Source organism: Cupressus sempervirens, chromosome 6 (genome assembly GCF_028749045.1).
Source record: "Cupressus sempervirens isolate cs-2001-9-10 chromosome 6, ASM2874904v1, whole genome shotgun sequence".
Taxonomy (NCBI): Eukaryota; Viridiplantae; Streptophyta; class Pinopsida; order Cupressales; family Cupressaceae; genus Cupressus; species Cupressus sempervirens.
The window spans coordinates 353462399-353483948 of record NC_143123.1 but is presented as its reverse complement, the minus strand read 5'-3'; the positions used below and the strand labels follow the sequence as shown (position 1 = coordinate 353483948).

The following is a 21550-nucleotide window of genomic DNA, read 5'->3' as shown; positions in this document are numbered from 1 at the left end:
TTTGGCTGGTCCAAGCTGGCCTGAAATAAATATGTGGATCTCCTTCCCTCCTCCTGAAGTTCCCTCCAAATTAGCATTGGACAAGTTAGAGGGTTATCTAGCACCAGCACTATCTGTTATTTTTTCCAAGCAATGCTAAATTAGAATTTGGTGCCCTGAGTAATCCTTAATGTTTTAGATGTTTTAAAGTGTGTACAAATTCTATAGGAATATAGCACTTTAGCAGATTTGGCAATACGTATTCCTCTTTTTCTCTTCAAATTTCTCATTTTTGATTTTAGGAAATGGCCAGTCTTGTTATTTAACTCTTTTTTAGAAAGATTTACACATTTAATGTCTGCTTTCATGATATGTTTTTGATTCTATTTTTGCATTTATGTGTTTTTAAATGACAATCAAGATTCTAGGGGTTGCAGATGTTAATTTTTTATATCTAGATTCTATTGAGGCGTATGTTTGCCATCTGTCCAACCCCATTTGCATGCAATTGCTGAAAATAATACCATGTCTTAAAATTGCATAGATATAAAAATAATCTTTATTGTATTTGTATATTTGAATACTAGGGTTACATGAGATCATATCCCCAATGTTTCTCTGAGCACTCCCATCCTTACCTGTTTCAGGTACATGAGGAATCCTAGGAAACATCACCTTAATTGTCCTTGATTTTTGGCAGATCTAGAAAATGTTTTTGGAATTGGGCAGTTGGAGGAGAAACATTCTCAGTTGCATATATGAAAATAACACTAATGCCAGAAAATACAAAAAGGAAAGTGAGATAAGGTGTGTGGGGGGCCCCATAAAACCTTATACCCTGCTTGAAACTCTAACCTCCTAGCCTTTGAAAGACCATCTGTAACTTACCATTTTCACTTGCAAATTGCAGTCGTTGTCAAGGAGAGGAATAGAGGAAGATGAATTTTTAATTTTCATTTACAGATAAACTTGAATCAATGAATCTTGATGCTTTATATCTTGCCTCATGTAATTCATTGACCTTCATTTAAGTTCAAAATTTAACAGTCTAATGCTATGGTTTATTTTAGGTGTTATACTTTCCTACCGCTACATTTGAAATTATTCTTTTCTTGATTTATCTTTCGAGTTTTATTATTTTCTGTGTTACATGAATTGCCGTCCACCGCCATCCCCCTCAAAACTCCTCTTATCCTTTCATCCGTGAAACATGTCTCCAATTTTCTTGTAATCGTTGTCGTGGAAATGCTATCAAACATGGATGAATAATATTACAAAAGAGTGATCTAAATGACAATAATAAAAATAATGGTGACAGTAATAATAGATGAACTTCAAATCAATTTTTTTCTTGTTAATTATTTGTTCCAATAAACTTTCTCATTGTCCTAAAGTCCATCTCTAGTTCATGCTCAAAACAACATATCACAAGGATATCCTTATCCTGCTTTTGCACCAATGCAAAACTAGGGAAGGATCTACAACAAAACATGCAATTGTGCACAGCCTAACTTTGTTAATGGTCTTTGAATTTCCTTTATTCAACATCTTTCAAATGCAGTCAATTGCATTACAAATTTGAGATCCTATTACTAAAAATACTTATGGTCAAGATTGGACTGTTGACTCGCAATCATTTATTTCAATATCTATCACAAGGAGCAACCATTGACATTCTATGTACCCTTTGTTCATGGTTAAACACTTGAGAATAATTTTGATAAACAATCTTGTATTATAAATCATCCTTTGAATGTCGCATGGCTGGCATTCTCCCTTGTCTTTCATAACATCTCTGAAGAAGGGCAAAAGGTTATTTGTAGAAATCAGGAAAATCCTAGAGTAACGAGTCTAAAGAAATAGAAGAAGTTAGACACAATCTATTTTTATTGCTTTTATGGTCGTTCCTGTCTTATTATCTGCAGTATACATGTGTTTGTAACACATACCGCCGAAATTCTATGCTAACTAGGAACTTCTCTTTCAAAAAAAAAAAAAAACCGCTAACAGTGTTTTATATGGTTATCTATTCTCACATGTCCTTGGGATTGAGTATGAGGCTTAGTAATGTGCAACAGGTTGGATTGGTGTTATAAATACTCTATGTATTGGTAATCCAAATCAATGGATTCATAAATACCAGTTCAGATGTGGGAGATCACTAGTTGGATATTTTAGCAGATATCCTTTCCGCTTAGTTATGTTAATTCTCTCTTCCGTGTGCTTGTGCATATGAATCCAGTTGTAGGGTAAGAGATAAGGGAGGAAGCAAGACATGGAAAGTGTTCTGCTCTCTCTCTCTCTCTCTCTCTCTCTCTCTCTCGCGCGCGCGCGCGGGTGTGCAAGCAGGCAGTGTGAGAGATAGACAGAGGGAGAGGTGAGGAAGGGAATGAGACTTAGTTCCTGCATTTTATTTCTCATACATAACTTAATTTTCTGAATAGTTGCATTTGCTTTCTTAGCTGTTGCAGAATAGCCTCAATGGCCATAGTTTCTTTCTTGGGCATTTGGTTTCTTTGCTCTATTATAAGTAGCAATTTCGTAGCTAGGAATGTTATTGTATGGAATTGATTCTATTAATATTTATTTATGATGTGATTTATTTCATTAATTTCCCAGGAAATCAATCTCAAAGCCCGCTTAATGGATATGGGGTATTCTAGAGAGGAAGTATCTTTGGCCATTGAAAGATATGGTATGTCATTTCATGAACTGAAAGTTTGATTGGGGCATTTAGAGGATTGAGGTATTGAATATTACTTCTAAATCTTGTCTTCAATACTCAATATCAAATTAATTTGCATGAGAGCTTAAAATGCAAAGCTTTTATTCTTGAGCAATAGTAAATCTTCCTTAAAAGGAGATCTAGCAGTGCATAAAGTTCATTAAAGTAAACGTAATCTGTTGCATATGCCCATTGTTAAAAAAACTGACCAAATAATTGAAAGCTTCAGGATTGCCCTTATATCTTTACACAAGGCAGTTGGAAGATTGATACTATCTTTGTCATATAAACTAGCTTGTGTGCACCTTCAAGGTTATGGCCTTCTTGCATAGTTGGTTTTGATGAACTAAAATTAAATTGGTTTGTTTAGCATGTGAGTATATGACTGTTACCGTGATGAAGAGAACATTGCAATTATGTGGTTTTGAATTTTTTTGAATTATCTAGAATTTCATAAAACTTGTTTTTTGAAAATATATGTATATGAAATAAAATGATTTTTTAACTACCATCTTCTTACTTCTAATAGGATCTAATAGTCACATTTTTTTTGTTATGCTAGAAATAAATGTTTTAGCCATTCATCATAAAGTGTTGAACATGCTTGATAAGTCGGCCTAGGCCACAGCTAGCAGGTGAAATAGTGTGAACGCCATTTATTGCATGCATAGATGGGGCTTGTATTAGAGTAGATTTGTTAATTCTTGGTTGAGGTTAACCTTGATCCCTATTTATAGATACCTATTGTGGATTTATTTCTCTAAACGGTTGCATAAATATGTGCACATTATTCCAATGACAAACATTTCATTGTTTCACATCAAAGATAAAAGAAAATCTCCCTAATTTTGGCAATAACAGGTTCAATGCACCTTAGATTCTTTGTGTTTATGTATTGTGGCTTGGATGGAACTTGAGCTAACAACTTTATAAGGAAGCTGTTTAGGCACCAGATTTGTGTTAAGAAGAGGGCCTGCACTTTTGTCTAAATGATGATTTTAGATTTTAAACTGCAAACTTTTTTAGAATATGAAACTGAGAGGTTTAATATGTTTCTAGATGTATTTTTATAGATTTGTAGATGATTTTATATCCCTACTTAGGACCAAGTTATGTATACCTATGTGCTAGATCATCCTCTGCAATCCTTCGATACTGTTCATAATCATGTATTAGTTAATTGGGATCTTTTTGATGTTTGTGTAATGTCCCCGTTTTTGGCCAGTCTGTGCAGTTGGTAGAGTTAGCTCATCATAGCGACCCTCGTGAGTTGACAGTGTGTTTTGGGGGTCTCAGTTATGGATTTACTATTTTTAGTAAGTCTACTTTTAGTAGTTGCTATTTTTGGCAATACAGTGGGTGGCTTGGCAGTTGGTCGTCACCTGCGGTTGATCAGGCTAATAATTGCATGAGCTCTTATTTATTTATTATTCATTGAGTTGCATTATTATAATAATGTTTATATTACTATAATAATGACTTTTAGAGATATTTCTAGGAAGCAAGTTGGAAAGTTTCTAGTGTTGAGTTCTTTTGGGAAACTTCCATGTTTTCTGAAGTGGAGTTTTATGGAAACTCTTGCCAACGAAAGCTTATAAATGAGAGCTCATTTCATTGGGAAAAGAACACTCGAATATTTATATGATTTTTGTGCCTTTGTGACTTTCTCCTGTTTTTTGTTTTGTACACCCTTGATGAATTACAAGGGACTCGTCTGAGAAGTTCTTGGCAATTGTGCTGCAGTATACAATTGGCCAACATTCTCCTACTATATGCCTGTGGCTAAGGAGAATAATATTGAAAATATATTTCTTATTGATCATCTGGCAAAGGGTTTCTGAGAAGTATTGCAATATGTCATTGAGGTATAACGTTTGCACAATCTCCTACTGTGTATCCTATAGCTTGGAGATTGAATGTTTGGTTATTGACTGGATTAGTGAAGTGAATTGAATTGCCTTATTTATGGTGACTGCAAGCTAAACAAAGATGAGTTTGATAATAGAGGACTACCAAATTGCATTTGGAGGCAGCGTTTTACATTGCAAGTGTTTGAGCAGAGTTTTGAGTTGAATTCCACAGACAGGGAGTTAGACGACATTAGTATTGGAGTTGTGATTCATTGGCCAGCCGCGTGGATACTTCACCTTCAACCTAGGAGCATAATTAATGGCCTGTGTTTAAGTTTGCTGATGCCATGTGAGGTTTGCGTTGATCATACTGAACCTACGTTATATACCCTGGAATACGAATTGCACTTGAGGGGCTTGGTATGGAGTTAGCAATCACTGTAAGGGGAATTAGCTAGCAAGGTTCGTCATTCACACCTTGCAATCAACAGTCTATGGAATAAGATTGACATCAAACGTCAATCAATCAGCTTGCCAGTATTATTTGGAGTCGCAGTTTGGTTGTTTGGCATTAAACGTTGGAGCTTGGTAATTAAATTTGAAGTTGGAATTAGTTGGCATTGTATGTTGGAGCCACAATTCCTACATTCTGGATGCATCTCTCAAACCGACACTACATGCGAATGTTTTCCTAGGAAGCCGCCAAAGTCATATATCAATTGCCAACTGATTATTAATTGTGGGAGCTTCATCAGGAATTCACAATTTAGTTGGTACGTGGTCAAATATATTGGTGGTTGTAACTGTATTCCAGATATTTTAATGGGCAAGCAAGTGCCATGCATAGCAGCCAGGTTTTGAGATATATGACTTGTTTTGGAATTTGATTATATAAAACTTTGTCTCTCCATTATTATTAAAAGCAAATTCTGGAATTGTTGCATAGTTATAGCTCCTTCCTTTGTGTTCATTATATAACCTGAAAATATTCTAAAAGAATATATTAGAAAATCAAAGAGAAACAACAAAACACTGTTCACTGGCATACATAGTGTTATTGGGGCATATATAGGATTTTTACAGTGGTATCAAAGCGGTTTCCTACCAACCTGCAAGAATTGGGCTAAGTTTTTATTTTGTTTGGTACAGACTTTGAAGATTTTCAGATCTGATATCTAGAGTGACCAACACTTTAATTTCTTTGACTATGGACAAACATAGGACTGACAGTTCTAGAAATCAATGGAGTAACGAGGAAGTTAGTGTAAAAATGAATGTTTTGCAGGAGAGTATGGAGAAACTCAAACTTCATCAACAACGGCTGGCGGAGAGCTTGTCGAATCTAGCTACAATTGAGAGGGCAGCTAGGTATATGGTTTCCGCCTTTAGAAGGCTGACATCGAGGATGCAAGGAAGGAAGCTTGAGTTTTTCCCGATAGGTGTCCATGATGCTGATATTCCTTCATTTAGTACGACACCTGCTAGTCCTATCCATAGTATTGATGATGGACTAGTTTTGCAGGGACATGTGGATGTGCCCGTGATGGATAGCAGCACTGAGATTTAGCAGGTTGAGGCTCCCAAAGTAGTCAATATGGTTAGTTCAAAGGTAGTTGATGATGTAGTTGTTATTGACTTGTCAGACTCACCAGGGTAGGGAGTTGTTATTGGTGACTTATATGTCAACTACTGTAGTGTTGCTCTTGTATAGGAGGTAGTTGCTTCCTTAGGTGGGACCAAGGCATGTACGGAGTCAACCAACTATGATGTTGGTGATATTGGTGTTACAATGAAGTCGAGAGATGTGGATGCAGATGATATGGACACATTTGATGATGCTATGAGTTGCACTGGGTATGATATCCCTTATCAGATATTGGGTGATGACTTCGAGGAGGTTTTGGATGAGTCCTAGGATCGATGTTTACATGATCTTATGATTGAGATGGAAGTTGAGACATGCGAGGAGATTGATATTGCGAGGGCTTCCATTTCTTTGGATGAGTTGTGCAAGAATAATGGCACACATATGAGTGATCTTGTGGTGGGTAGTTCTGATTCAGTTTCCTATCATAGTGCAGTTAGTGAGATAGAGAGATTGTATAGGAGTCAGGGTTTACAAAGACATCATGTGACCAGTAAGTTGAAGGTGAGTGATATTGACATTTCTTTAGCTCTTGGGCATCATGATGCTGTCTGTCAGATGCTAGCTACATCTAGTTTGGGTGCTCCTATGTCTGATGAGTGCGGTGATAGTATTTTTTCTCTAGCAGAGGTTCATGCGCTTCGAGATGCTATCAAGATTTTGAAGCATAATTAATCGTAGCTAGTTGTTGATTGGGATTACCTTTTGGAGTGGGGTAGCACTTGTCATGAGACATTGTTAGAGGAAGAGGAGGTGGTAGAGCTCACCCAAGAGCCTGAGGTGACTATGGGCTCTCTTTAGTGTACTCAATGGGCTCTTCAAGAGTCACAATCACAATTGGATAGGTGGCCATGGAGTTGGAGCATGTTCGGACCACACCAACCCCAGATCTAGTTCATTTGCATATTGTGGTTGGTGGTGTGTTTGCTTCTACAGTTTGGGATGATGGACATGATGATGTGGCCGATATATTCGTCCAGGATATGGGTGCAGTAGGTACGGATGAGATGAGAGTATCAGGGGAGTTGGGTTCTCATGCTGATTTGCTTCCTTCTATTGGAAGCGAATCTATTTCATCTCATACAACTGATAGCATTGGACAATTGACAGTGCCACATTTTTAGAGGGATCAACTGTGGGTCACAAGGGAGCAAGTGGATGCTTCCACATAATTTTTATTGCATAGAGTCTTTCATGGAGTATCTATTGGAGAGTTTGATTGTGAGGGAGGATTCATATAGAGTGTCTGAGGGTACTGTCATCCGAGGCTCTTATGCTATTCAGAGGTTGGTGGGAAAGATTGTAGAGACTCTGTTTGCTATTCTTCCCCATAGGGATTTCGAGGTTGGATTTGCTAAGAGAGTTGCCTAGGATCCTACCTGACCAATAGTTCAAAGTTAGAGATTGGAGCCATCTTCTGATTCCTAGTTTGATGATGATGAGCCCTTGATAGAGATTGGGAGTTTGTATCGGCATTACACTGTGAGGAGTGCTCATCATTTTTCTTTTGACCCATAGGTAGAGGACTTGGTTTCACGTTAGTGTGGGTCGGGTCCAATTTCATACCATCTATTATGGATGGGTTAGCACCATCTTTTGCACGTGGGATTGATAGCTGCTTGCAATATCTACACACCCTAGACATTTTGGCAGAAGTTGGAGTTGGTGTTAGTGATTTAGGTACCTATGGTTGTTACCATCTCCACAGTGCAGTTCGATGTGATTATCAGTTTGATGGGAACTCAGGTGTGGACAGAGTTGGTATTTCAGTTGCATTGAGTTTCGATGGGTTGTTGCCTTCATTAGCACCTCGGGTCAGTTTTCAGATGATTCTGACGTTGATGCCCGTTATTTGGGTGTTGGTGCTACAAGAGTTGCTTGTACACAGCGGGGATGGTACACAATTCTACCTTTGGGATCTAGGTGGATTGTGTGTTCATTTTGCTCTGAAATTGCTTTGGCACAAGCAATCTTAGGGAGGGAGGATTGTAACGTCCCTGTTTTTGGCCAATCTGTGCGGTTGGTAGATTTAGCTCATCATAGTGATCCTCGTGAGTTGATAAGGCATTTTGGGGGTCTCAGTTATGGATTTACTATTTTTACTAGTTGCTATTCTTTGCAGTGTAGTGGGTGGCTTGGCAGTTGGTTGTCACCTACAGTTGATTAGGCTACTAATTGCATGAGCTCTTATTTATTATTCATTGAGTTGCATTATTATAATAATGTTTATATTAATAATGAATTTTAGAGGTATTTCTAAAAAGCAAGTTGGAAAGTTTCTAGTGTTGAGTTCTTTTGGGAAATTTCCACATTTTCTGAAGTGGAGTTTTATGGAAACTCTTGCCAACGAAAGCTTATAAATGAGAGCTCATTTCATTGGGAAAAACACGCTTGAATATTTATATGATTTTTGTGCCTTTGTGACTTTCTCCTTTTTTTTGTTTTGTACACCATTGATGAAGTATAAGGGACTCATCTGAGAAGTTCTTGGCAATTGTGCTGCTGTATACAATTGGCCAACATTCTCCTACTATATGCCTATGGCTAAGGAGAATAATATTGAAAATATATTTCTTATTGATTATCCGGCAGAGGGTTTCTGAGAAGTTCTCTGAGAATTGTTCTGAGAAGTATTGCAATATGTTACTGAGGTATAATGTTTGCACAATCTCCTACTGTGTATCCTGTAGCTTGGAGATTGAATGTTTGGTTATTGACTGGATTAATGAAGTGAGTTGAATTGCCTTACTTTTGGTGACTGCAATTGCATTTGGAGGCAGCGTTTTACATTGCAAGTGTTTGAGCAGAGTTCTGAGTCGAATTTAGCAGCCAAGGAGTTAGACGACATTAGAATTGGAGCTGTGATTCAGTGGCCAGCCATGTGCATACTTCACCTTCAACCTGGGAGCAGAATCAATGGCCCGTGTTTAAGTTTTCTGATGCCATGTGAGGTTTGTGTTGATCATACTGAACCTGCGTTATTTATCCTGGAATACGAATTGCACTTGAGGGGCTTGGTGTGGAGTTAGCAATCACTGTAAAGTGAATTAGCTAGCAAGGTTCAGCGTCCACACCCAGCAATCAAGAGTCTGTGGAATAAGATTGACATCAGACGTCAATCAATCTGCCTGCCAGTATTATTTGGAGTCACAGTTTGGTTGTTTGGCATTAAATGTTGGAGCTTGGTAATTAAGTTTGAAGTTGGAATTAGCTGGTGTTGTATGCTGGAGCCGCAATTCCTACATTCTGGATGCATCTCTCAAACCAGCACTCCCTGTGGATGTTTTCCTAGGAAGCCGCCAGAGTCTTATATCTATTGCCAGCTGATTATTAATTGTGGGAGCTTCATCTGGAATTCAAAATTCAGTTGGTACGTGGTCAAATATATTGGTGGCTGTAACTGCATTTCAGATATTTTAATGGGCAAGCAAGTGATATGCATAGCAGCCAGGTTTTGAGTTACATGATTTGTTTTGGAATTTGATTATATAAAACTTTGTCTCTCCATTATTATTAAAAGCAAATTCTGGAATTGTTGCATATTTATAGCTCCTTCCTTTGTGTTCATTATATACTCTGAAAATATTCTAAAAGAACATTTTAGAAAATCAAAGAGAAACAACAAAACATTGTTCACTGGCATACATAGTACTGTTGGGGCATACATAGGGTTTTTACAGTTTGAGACTGTTCCTTAAGCATATGTTTCATTGTCTTCAGCTTTCTTTTGAATCAGTCCCAAAATGTTTACTGGACTTGCATGGTCTTAATGTAATATTTATCACATTTTTTTAATAATGTCGGCTGAAGCTTTTTTGAAACCAATTGTTATCTTGAGTTTATATATAGTTTTACATTTAATGACCCAAAAAAAGATACATGCATGGATTTGATGTGTCTTAGCTAACAAAGTTTGAAGTCTATTTTTATGTGACTGGTTGCAAACTCTTCAGTGAACAAGGCACAACAGAGTGATATAAAAGTTAAGTGCTGATAACTATTGTAGATGAGTAAAACTGGTCATATCAAAACCTCTATTTGGTTAGAAACTAAGTTGCTAATTTTGGTGTGAGGCTCAGGTATGCTGGTATGGAAATATTTTTCTTATGTTTTTTTTTTTGAATGCAAGAATCGAGTAGCCCCTCCATAAATTGAAGTGTTTATGGTAAGATTTTTCCATGTGACTGGTGATGATGGCGTGACATGCATTCCAGTACCATGGGGATGGGGGGGAAGAGGCTGGACCTCATGCCCACTTGGCTGCAACAGAATGTTTTAACCAATCGAGCTAGGGTACCCACCCCTTCTTGGGAATGCTATGGTTGTGCCCAGCTATACACGTTTAACATTATAAAATATAAAAGACGGTTATACTCATAATTGACAATAAACAAAACATTTAAATCCTCATAATTTTCAAAAAAAAGAAAATACTCAAATTCTTAATTCAGTCATTTGTCAAATATCAGTACACAATGAGAACTACAATCAATATATAATAATCTTCATAGTACTCTTTATTGACAACATCAAAGTTAACATTTGGCTTAATTTCATGAACCAAAATGAGTCACAATGCCATTTTCACTAGCTATGTCATATGTAGAAGCTCCCTCTTCTAAAGAAATTTTGGCAAGTTGTGAAATGATAACATCTAAGTCAACAAGATTGAGAGTTAGATACCAATTCACTATCATATTCTCATTCTAATCAAGTCTCTTATGTGCCAAGAGGTACCCTTAACTAATGGGAGTTTGGGAGTAGAGACCTCAATAAGGTTTGGGGGGAAAGCCTTGAGTATGTAATGAATCGATAGGACTTGGGACTCTTTTAAATAGTGTTAGACAGACCTTGTCGACATATATTTTTTAATTGAATGCTTGCATTGAAGAAAGCATTTGTGTCTATCTGGATTGTGCAGAGTTCCCAGACTTGGTCTCGGACTCGAACTTGGACTCGGCAAGCTCAACTCAACTTGAAGCTTGGCAACAACTTAGCAATATGATTTTCAATTGAATGCTTGCATTGAACAAAGCCTTTGTGTCTATCTGGATTGTGCAGAGTTCCCAAACTCGGACTCGGACTCTACAAGCCCGACTCAACTTGAAACTCAGCAATGGCTTGACAGAATGAAACAACCCTTGAAATTTATAGATTTTTAAAGATTTAAAACTTGTTTCATGCACCCATTATTGCATAAAGATTAAAGACACTATAACATCATCAAATAGAAGCTAATTTGATCACATACATAAAATATCTATCCATCACAAATGTAAATTGTAGCTGAAGGAAACATAGAACATAGATATATAGAATTATAAATATTGTCAAAAATGTATATAAAATCCATGACATCAAATGATCCCAAACATATGTGTGAACAAAAAAAAGTCTACGGCTCAGGCTCGAGCTCAACCTTAGCCTTGGCCTCAAAGTAGTTTTTCTGCCTCCTACAAAGGCATCTAAGGTACGTCCTAGATGACTAAGTAGACTTATTCTTCGCTTGGGAGGTGCCACGGTGATCAACATCAATTGTGCCTGAATCGTTCTCTATCCTCTATTGCCATAGCCACAACCTTAACCTCTATGTTTTCCTGGTCAAACATTCATGGTCCTTAGTGAAGACATGATAGCTAGACTAAGTGATTCACTCAGATTGTGGATCAGTGTCCGCTGGAGTGATCGGAGAGGAGTTAGTGTCGAAAATGTGTCTAGTACAAAGATAAAGGTTGTAATAAACAAAGCCAAGATCATTCAACCTCTCCACAGACAATCTATTACGCCTGTTCAAGTGGATATGCTCGAACATGGACCAATTATGCTTTCATCTCAAAGCATTACATGGCTGATGCAAAATACAAATGAGAATTTTTTGAAGGTTTGGCCCTGTAGGCTTAAACATTTGCCACCATATATCTAAAATAAGGGAAATAAAAAAATCATTTCCAAGTTTCCAACTTTAAGGCTAGATTATAAAATCAAAATGCATAAGCATAAACTTAGGAATCTTAACATATATTTTCTATCTAGCTACAATTTTGGCCGAGCGTCTTTGCAGATCTTGCTTGCAAAAATCACCCCTAATTCATTATTATATGCATCCATCTCACGCAGTGTACTTGTGCCATCAATGTACATCTTTTGTATCATTGTATATAGGCCACTAAGAACCTCCTCACCCACCTTGAAGTTATTCTAGAAATGCACTGTCGGATTGAGAAAATAAGTTGTTGCATAGATGGATTTGTTAAGTTGGTTTTTCCACCATCTATCAATTATCTCCCAAATGGGGCCATACTTATCCTCAACTCTGGCATATATGGATCTAATGGTGTCCTTGGCCCTAGCCATGCCCTTATATTTATAGCTCATAAAGGGCTTCTCCCCATCAACAACTTGTAGAACTACTAGGGGCTTAGTGACCTCCACATAATGTTAAACAAAAACACTTAAGTTGCATGTTTGCATTAAAATAAGAAAAATTGCAAAGTATCTTTGCACAAGGGGTCCAAAAGCCTTCCTCATAAAAAATGCAATCTGCCACATCCATCCCTACAGTGGTTTTAGCATAGGATGAGGAAGTCCACTCATCAATTAATATGCGCCTCAAAGTGTAATGCCCCCTTCTCCGCACTAGGCCTTTCCAGTGCTTTGTTGGTCTATCTTTCCATTCGGATAGGCTAACGGCTTTAATTTTGAGGATCCTAGCCAGTCATAGGAACTCTTTGGTTTTGTTTGCGAAAATATTAAAGTTTGGGAAGCTTTTCTATAGTTTAGTCACTTTATTTTGTAAAGTAGATTTATAAAGTTCCTTTATGACTTAAAGTTATTTTATAACAAAAGTAACTTAAGTGACTAAAAGACGAAAAAGGATTTGATCCCACATTGCTTAGTTGTTTGCGCTCTCCCTCATATCGAGGTTATAAAAGCAATAGACTTTCTTGGGATTGGCATCATGAAATATAATATTATCCAAAAATGACATTGTTTGCTTAATGTGACTGGTTGCTCTTGAGGACGAGACCCCTTGAGGCAGTTTGAGAAGTTGGACATAGGCCCAACATCTCATTGGAGACCACATTCATAACCAGGCGTGGAGTTTGCATAGTGAAACATAGTGACTGTGGATTTGCACCTAGAAGTAAGTTGGTTTAATGAGCGTACATAGGGGTGAGTTTTCTGATACAATCTAGAGGTTTCAAGATCAATCTTCAAAGTGTGGGTAGTAAGTCATTGCAATTAACAACGTATTAGTGAAAGTTATACTGTCAATGTGGGCACTAAACGCAGCAGTGTTGGCTAGTGACGTGGAGTTCAGAGGTGTCAGGTACTCCATTTCCTAACTACAGAGAGAGATGAAGGTGTTCGTCTGTCACGTGGGGAACTTTGATACGTTGTGGGTAACATACCAGGGTGATCCCACAATAATGGGTTCCACTTTTTGACCAATTTTGACACTGAAATCAATATTTTTGCAACAAACGTCACGTTCAAGTGACTATATCTCCAAAACTATGAATAATTTCAAGATGACATAAACTAGTGATTTTGAGTACTTTGTTCCTACTTTGTAACCATATTTTTTAATCTAAATTTTTTTTTTATTTATGTCAATTTTTTTTATCTCCTCCAAAAAGTGGTACATAATAAAATTCAATATTTTAAAAAGTGACAGTCCGTTTGACACACAACTTTTTTTCTAGAAATGATAATGAAGTAATTCTTTCGGCGTTGGATTTGTAACATCAATATCCAGTGTCTGCATTTGGTTTGATTTATTTTTGTTGAATATTGTATAGTTTATGAAGTTTTGAAGTGACATGAACCGTAATTCAGACATACGTTCCGTTTGACACAGATAATTTGAAGTCAATTTATCATAAACCATTTCTTTTTTTTTGAATAGAAAGGTATCTCAATAAGCCAGTGCCTCCATATTTTTCAAAAAAAATTTGACCTAATTTACTAATTTTCCCGAGGTGTCAAAGTCGGTTGATGTTCAATCGGTAATGAACCTATAATGAGTTAAACTCATATTTGAAACTCTTAATGATTAAATTATGTAATAAAATTATAGTCGTTGGAAAGCTTGCTCCGAGCAGCACATATTGACATTTTTTATTTTACAGTAGGAGATCATTCTCCTGCAATTATGGCAGTCAAAAGAGCAAAAAAAAGAAAAAAAGAATAAAAGGTTAAAATTTTTGTGATTTTGCATGTTCGTGCGAACGTGGCGTTCGCGCGAACACGTTTACCATGTTCGCGTGAACGTATGTTCGCGCGAACATGCAAATCATGTTTGTGCAAACATATATATCACATATGTTCTAGCGAACATACGAAATATGTTCGCGCGAACATGATTAAAAAAAAAGTTTGCGCGAACATATGGTAAACTCAATTTCTCATTTTGCAATTTTTATCATTTTTGTTCGTCCCACTAAAGTGGAACCCATTATTGTGGGTTCACCCACTAGGAGTTGCAGGTGTGATAGGCACTAGTAGCAATTGTGGGAGCATTGGTGGTCTCGGCCACAAGTCTTCAGGAGTCATATCTATTGAAGAGTAGACTCAACAAACTACTTCAGTTGTCTGATTGTTGTCGGCAAACAAGAACTCTGTGGCACGTACTCAACCCAAGCCATGGTCGCATAAACAGTTAGCCCATTCACGGCAAATCAAGTTCCATTGTTTATTTTACCTTGCATTTTGTTTACATAAGATGTCAAAACTATTGTTCAAACTTTGAATGAGTATATGACATTTCCAAATATTTGTTATGACAAGCCCACTATTGGATGAAAAACACGGAGGAATCGAATACATGGTTGAATGCATTTTGGAGTATACTATGATTTTAGAGTTTTCTTTCTGAGTATTCCCATTGTTATATGTCTCCATTACCATAGTGTGGAAGAGTTAAAATGCTGGGATAGGACTGTTGTCACCACTCCCCATATTATATTGAGCTTGATTAGTTCATGCTATTGCTTCTTGGGTTTGGATTATTTCAGTAGTATCAGAGCCACAAGACTTGCCGACCTCGTGGGTAACCATTAGTATTTCAAGCTGGATAAAACAGAAAAATATGTGACTAGGCACGAATAGGAAGCCGTATAATTTTAGACATATCTGACCTGAATAGACCAGATTAATATTGAGGATAGTCATACAGTTGATCAGGAGCTAACCCTTGAGCCGAGCATACAGGTTGAACAGGTACAAGTCACTCAAATGGCCCGAGAGGCTAATGAGTAGGAATGAGAAGTGAGGGAAACCTTGTGTGCTATAAGAGATGGACAAAATAATATAGCTAATGCACTTTAGCAGCTTACATATACTATGCAACAGCTAGCCCAATACCTAGGAGAGCTCTGAGTCATCACAACGAAGGTGGTAGTGTGGCAGGATCACCATGGGTTGCTAGGGCCTCCACATGTAACATTGATAGGCCCTTGATGCTTGTTTTCACTGAGGATAATGCCAAGGAAGAGGTAGCCCAACCTGAGGCAATAGGCTTATAGGACAGATTTAGGGGTTTGGTCAAGGTCCTTAAACTAGACACCTTGGATGATGCTATTAAGGTCGCACATGATCTAGACTCACCGTCTTCGATACTACAGCGACCTAAGAAACCTTAGAAGGGGTCTGCTTCGGTCCAGAAGAACAAGAATCAGAATAAGACTTCCCCTCCAAGGTTGGACTTTGAGACACGGAATGAGTTGAGGAAGAAGAAATTATGCTTCACTTGTAGGGAGCTGTGGATGCTAGATAATAGGTGTCTTAGTAAGGGTAAAATACATTATGTCGAGGTACTTTCGAAAGAGGAGGATGAGCAACAGGGAAGCATTGATGTTGATGGCAGCGATGAGGAAGTGAGGAGCAACCCCTTAAAGAGAGGAAGAAGGAATTTTCTCCTGGACCCCCCTATTATAGCTTCCCTTTCTAGCAATCTCACTGGTCACCTCTTTTGTTTGAAGGGCGTAGTTAGAGGGCAACGTATTGTGTGCCTCTTGGATATAGGTGCATCACAGAATTTCATAAGCACACATTGGGTATCAAAGAGAAGGTTACAAGTTGATGATATACCAGAGTTTGAAGTTAAGGTAGCAGGGGGTGATAGATTATGGTGCACAAAGAAAATGCTAGGACTTTCGATTCACCTAGATGACTACCTTCTAGAGGTAGATTTTTATGTTGTTCATCTGGATGGGTTAGATGCCATGTTGGGAAGGCAGTGGTTATAGACTATTGGCAGGTATATAGTTGATCATGGTAAGATGTAGCTGGAATTCTTGCAGGACAATTGGCAGGTAATTCTTAAGGCCATGCCAGAGGGTGAAGCCAGAGTGATTTCAGCTCACAGGATAGAGGCTATTACGAGGCATGATGACATTGCGTGGGTCGCCCATTGTTTCATCTCCTCTAAGGCTACATTAGGCTCAGGACAACAGTTTCACTGTGACATTCAGCCTGTGCTTGATAAGCACAAGAGGGTTTTTGAGGAAATACCCCCGAGCATTCTCCTAGATAGAGTTGTAGTGCCCCCTTTTTGACAAGCACCAGCTACTTATTTTATTTTAGCCTTTATTTTCCCCAAAGGAAGAAATAAGGGGGAAAATATATATTAAATTAATTACTTATAAGGTTACTAAACAATGAAATATTAAAAAGTAACTTTATATTTAATTGATTTAATATTAAAGTGACTAACATAATAAAATATCAAAAAGTCAGTTAAAAGAATAAGTGTTGGATTCCTCTAGAAGCTTCTTGGAGTTGCTTGTGAAATCTTTATAAGGAGCCTTTGGGGGGTCATTTTACACATCTTGAGTTGCATATTCATCTATTGTGCTGAGAGCCTTAGTGCTTGCATACTTGCCTGAGGGTTTGAAGACTCTAAGGTGCCAATTTCGGTTGTGAGATATCAACCCTAGTTGGGAGTGGAGGAAATGGTATTCAGCCAATTCATTTGTGATTAATTGGGAGAAAATATTTAGTGATTTTTGTTCAACCCGTGCATCTAATTTTTGACATTAGTTGGCAAGGAGAAAGGTTTCAGTTTTCGCAGATCCGAAAAAGCAATCCGAAAAAGCAAAGCGAAAAAGCAGTCCGAAAAAGCAAATCCGAAAAAAGCAAAGCCAAAAAGCATGTCATCTCAGCTACCTATTCCAGGTTCTTTTGTTATTTACATTTGGCAATTGTAGATGGATACATTTGACAAATAATATATGTCTTTTTGTTACCAAAGTATTCAGTCATTGTGAACATTGAAGTATTGAAGGGAAATCAACTTAATTCAGCTGTTCAGTTTGTATGCCAAATGTTTGTAAAAACGTCTCATTGCATAGTCATAGGATGCATACCAAGTGTTTGTGAAAATACCTCTTGGCTGTAGGTGTGCATTTTACATCAGAATTTCATGTACTTGCATTTGGAAAATAATAAAAGGAAGTTGCATATCACTTTGATTTCCATTTAGTTATTTTGCAATCATTTGTATTCTTCAATATCATTGGCATTCAAAAATCATAGCAAAACAACAAACATCAGCAAACTGAGGTTGCAAGGGAAGTGTTTGACAAAATTCCTAAGGTAGAAAAATAGGGATAAAACTTCAAAAATTGTCAAGGCACTTTACAAGAGTGTTTGAGCATATCATCGAGTTGGAGGAGGGTGCCAAGCCCATCATTACTACCCCTTATCGTCATCCTAGGCACTATAAAGAGGAAATGGAAAGGACGATTAAGGAACTCTTAGACATGGGACATATCAGACCCAACACTGACCATTTTGCCTCTTCGGTAGTTTTGGTGAAGAAGAAGGATGGTACTCTTCGCATGTGTATTGATAATCGTGTGCTCAACAAGAGGACCATTAAGAATAGGTATCTTATTCCCCGCATTGAAGAATTATTAAATGAGCTACATGAGGTAGTCTATTTCTTGAAGTTAGATTTTCGATCTAGATACCATCAAAAACGTATTCGTGAGGAGGACGTGCATAAAACAACTTTTAGATGCCACTATGGACACTGAGTTTTTGGTAATGCCATTTGGACTCACTAATGCGCCTGCAACATTTCAGTCATGCATGAACCATATTAAAAAGCAATTGTGCAAGAGTGCGTTGGTATTCTTTGATGATATCTTGGTTTTTAGCAGGACTTGGGAGGAGCATTTGCAACACTTAGATGAGGTACTTAGCATCATGGGGGAGCATTCATTGTTTACGAAAGAATCAAAGTGTGAGTTTGGATTAACTGAGATTCTTTACCTTGGACACGTGATGGGGTCAGATGGAGTTAAGGTACACTGGGAAAAGATCCGAGCAATCCTAGAGTGGCCGCCTTCGAGGAATGTATCATATTTGAGGGGCTTCCTCAGTCTTTGTTCTTATTACAGGAGGTTCATTAGAGGCTTCTCTTAGACAACAACTTCCCTCACCAATCTCACACAGAAAGGGGCATTCAGGTGGATAGATGGTACAGAGGTAGTCTTGATAGGCTCAAGAAGGTGATGAGCACATGTTTGGTTTTGACACTTCCTGACTTCTCTCGCCCCTTTGTCTTAGAGTTTGATGCTTCAGGAAACAGAATTGGCAGTTCTGATGCAGGGCAGGCATTCGATAGCCTATGAGAGAAGGAAGCTCAAGGATAGTGATAGGTTGTACTCCACCTATGACAAGGAGATGCTAGCCATTATGCATGACTTAACCAAGTTTAGATAGTACTTGGTAGGTGCCAAATTCATGGTTAAGACAGACCACAACAACTTGCGATATTTCTTAGAACAGAAGGATCTGAATGAAAGACAACAAAAGTGGGTCAGCAAGATTCAGGCCTACGATTTTGACATCAAGTATGTCAAGGGTAAGAACAATATAGTTGCTGATGCACTTTCCAGGAGGCCTCCAGTAGTAGAGTGTTGCACCATTTCAGTGATATCAACAGATTGGAAGTCCCAACTATTGGTTGAGTATTCTAAGAATACTCAAGCTTGTCAGATCATGAATGGGAAACTCCAAGACAACAGGAACAAGGGAATTGATGATATGATTTTTTATAGAATAGGATCTACCTCATGCTTGAGTGTAAGCTTAAGGTAAAAATTATGAATGCTCTTCATGATGTGCAGTCAGCCGGACACCCAGGTTTTTTCAAAACCTATAGACAGGTCAGAGAGAGGTTTTCATGGAAGGGCCTCAAGGGCAATGTCCTTTAGCATGTCAGAGAGTGCTAGACTTGTCAGCAAAACAAGTCGGAACATGAATTTTCGATCGGATTATTATAGCCTCTCCCTATTCCAGTGCAAAAATGGAAGGGTATCTCTATGGACTTTATTACAGGGTTGCCGAGGTTTCAGTGCAAAGATTCCATTTTTGTGGTTGTGTACCAGTTGACTAAGTTTGCTCATTTCTATGCTGTAGCGGTAGACTAGTCAACCTCTTAGGTAGCTGAGTTGTTTTTTCAAGAGGTTTTTCGTTTACATGGCTTACCTCGGACCATTGTGAACGATAGGGAGAGCAAATTTCTCAACATCTTTTGACAAGCATTATTTAAACTGGTAGGCACTGAGTTGACATCCAACACTAGTTACCACCCTCAGACGGATGGATAGACTGAGATAGTAAATAAATGGGTGGAGGGTTATCTCCAGAACTATGTAGCGGGACAACAGAGAGCCTGGATTAAGTGGTTGTATCTAGGGAAATACTGCTACAACTCCTATCACATGTCCATTTAGATGACACCATTTTGAGCTCTCTATGGCAGCGAGCCACTATCATTCGTAGATTTGGCCTTACAGGATAATAGGGCATTGCTAATTGGAGATTGGATACAGGATCAACCGTTAATCCTTAGATCTCTTAGAGAGAATATCCTACAGGCTCAGAATCAGCAAAAAATGTATGCTGATCAACACCAGATAGAGCGGAGTTTTGAGATAGGGGACATGGTTTATCTTTACCTCCAACCTTACAGGTAGAGCTCTTTGAAGAAGAGCAGATCCGAAAAGCGTCAGCCTAGATTTTATGGTCCCTATCGCATTACCAAGAGAGTTGCTGAGGTTTCTTATGAGTTGGAATTGCTAGGTGACAGTAGGATCCATAATGTATTTCATGTGTCGTGCCTCAAGAAGGCAATTAGTCAGCATATAGTGCCTTTAGTTGGATTGACCTCACTTGATGTGGAAGGGAAATTGGTTTTGGTTCTAGCCAAGGTGATTGAGACCAGAGAGTGGAAGTTTCTTAACAAATCCATCAAGGAGTATTTGGTTCGCTGGAAGGATTTGCCATATGAGGATGCCACCTGGGAGGGTGAATCAATCTTGCAGTATTTGGTGCTGAGATTGCTTGAGGGCAAGCAATCCCGGGAAGGGAGGACTGTAATGGCCCCTTCTCCGCACTAGGCCTTTCCAGCGCCTTGTTGGTCTATCTTTCCATTTGGATAGGCTAACAACTTTAATTTTGAGGATGCAAGCCAGTGACAGGCACTTTTTGGTTTTGTTTGGGAAAATATAAAAGTTTGGGGAGCTTTTCTATAGTTAAGTCACTTTATTTTATAAATTGGATTTATAAAGCTCCTTTATGACTTAAAGTCACTTTATAACAAAAGTAACTTAAGTGACTAAAAGACAAAAAAGGACTTGATCCCACATTGCTTAGTTGTTTGCGCTCTCCCTCATATTGAGGTTATAAAAGCAATAGGCTTTCTTGGGATTGGCACTATGAAATATAATATTATCCAAAAATGACATTGGTTGCTTAAATGTGACTAGTTGTTCTTGAGGATGAGACACCTTGAGGTAGTTTGAGAAATTGGACGTAGCCCCAACATCTCATTGGAGACCACATTCATAACTAGGCATGGAGTTTGCATAGTCATACATAGTGACTGTGGATCTGCACCCAGAAGTAAGTTGGTTTAACTAGCATACACAAGGGGAGTTTTTTGATACTATCTAGAGGCCGCAAGATCAATCTGTAGAGTGTGGGTAGTAAGTCAGTGCAATTAACAATGTATTAGTGAAAGTTAAACTGTCAGCGTAGGCACCAGATGCAACAATGTCGACTAGTGACGTGGAGTTCAGAGGTGTCAGGTATTCCATTTCCTTACCACAAAGAGAGATGAAGGTGTTCGTATGTCATGTGGGTAACTCTAATATGTTGGAGGTAACATACCAGGAGTTGCGAGCATGATAGGCACTAGTAGCAGTCGTAGGAGCATTGGTGGTCTCGGCCACGGGTCTTCAAGAGTCATATCCGTTGAAAAGAAGGCCCAACAAATTACTTCAGTTGTTTGATCGTTGTTGGCAAACAAGAACTTTGTGGCACATGCTCAACCCA

At 38.2% G+C, this 21550-nt stretch overlaps 1 protein-coding gene across 3 annotated transcripts in view; it reads left to right on the top strand.

Moving 5' to 3' along the window:
- LOC149552579 (DNA (cytosine-5)-methyltransferase DRM2-like) overlaps window positions 1–21550 on the top strand; it is a 122450-nt gene that overhangs the window by 42232 nt on the left and 58668 nt on the right. For all 3 annotated transcript variants that reach the window (XM_089788177.1, XM_089788178.1, XM_089788179.1), the window contains exon 14: window positions 2599–2674. In XM_089788177.1, the coding sequence (XP_089644303.1) occupies window positions 2599–2674 (76 nt within the window). The remainder of the gene's footprint in view (window positions 1–2598; window positions 2675–21550) is intronic.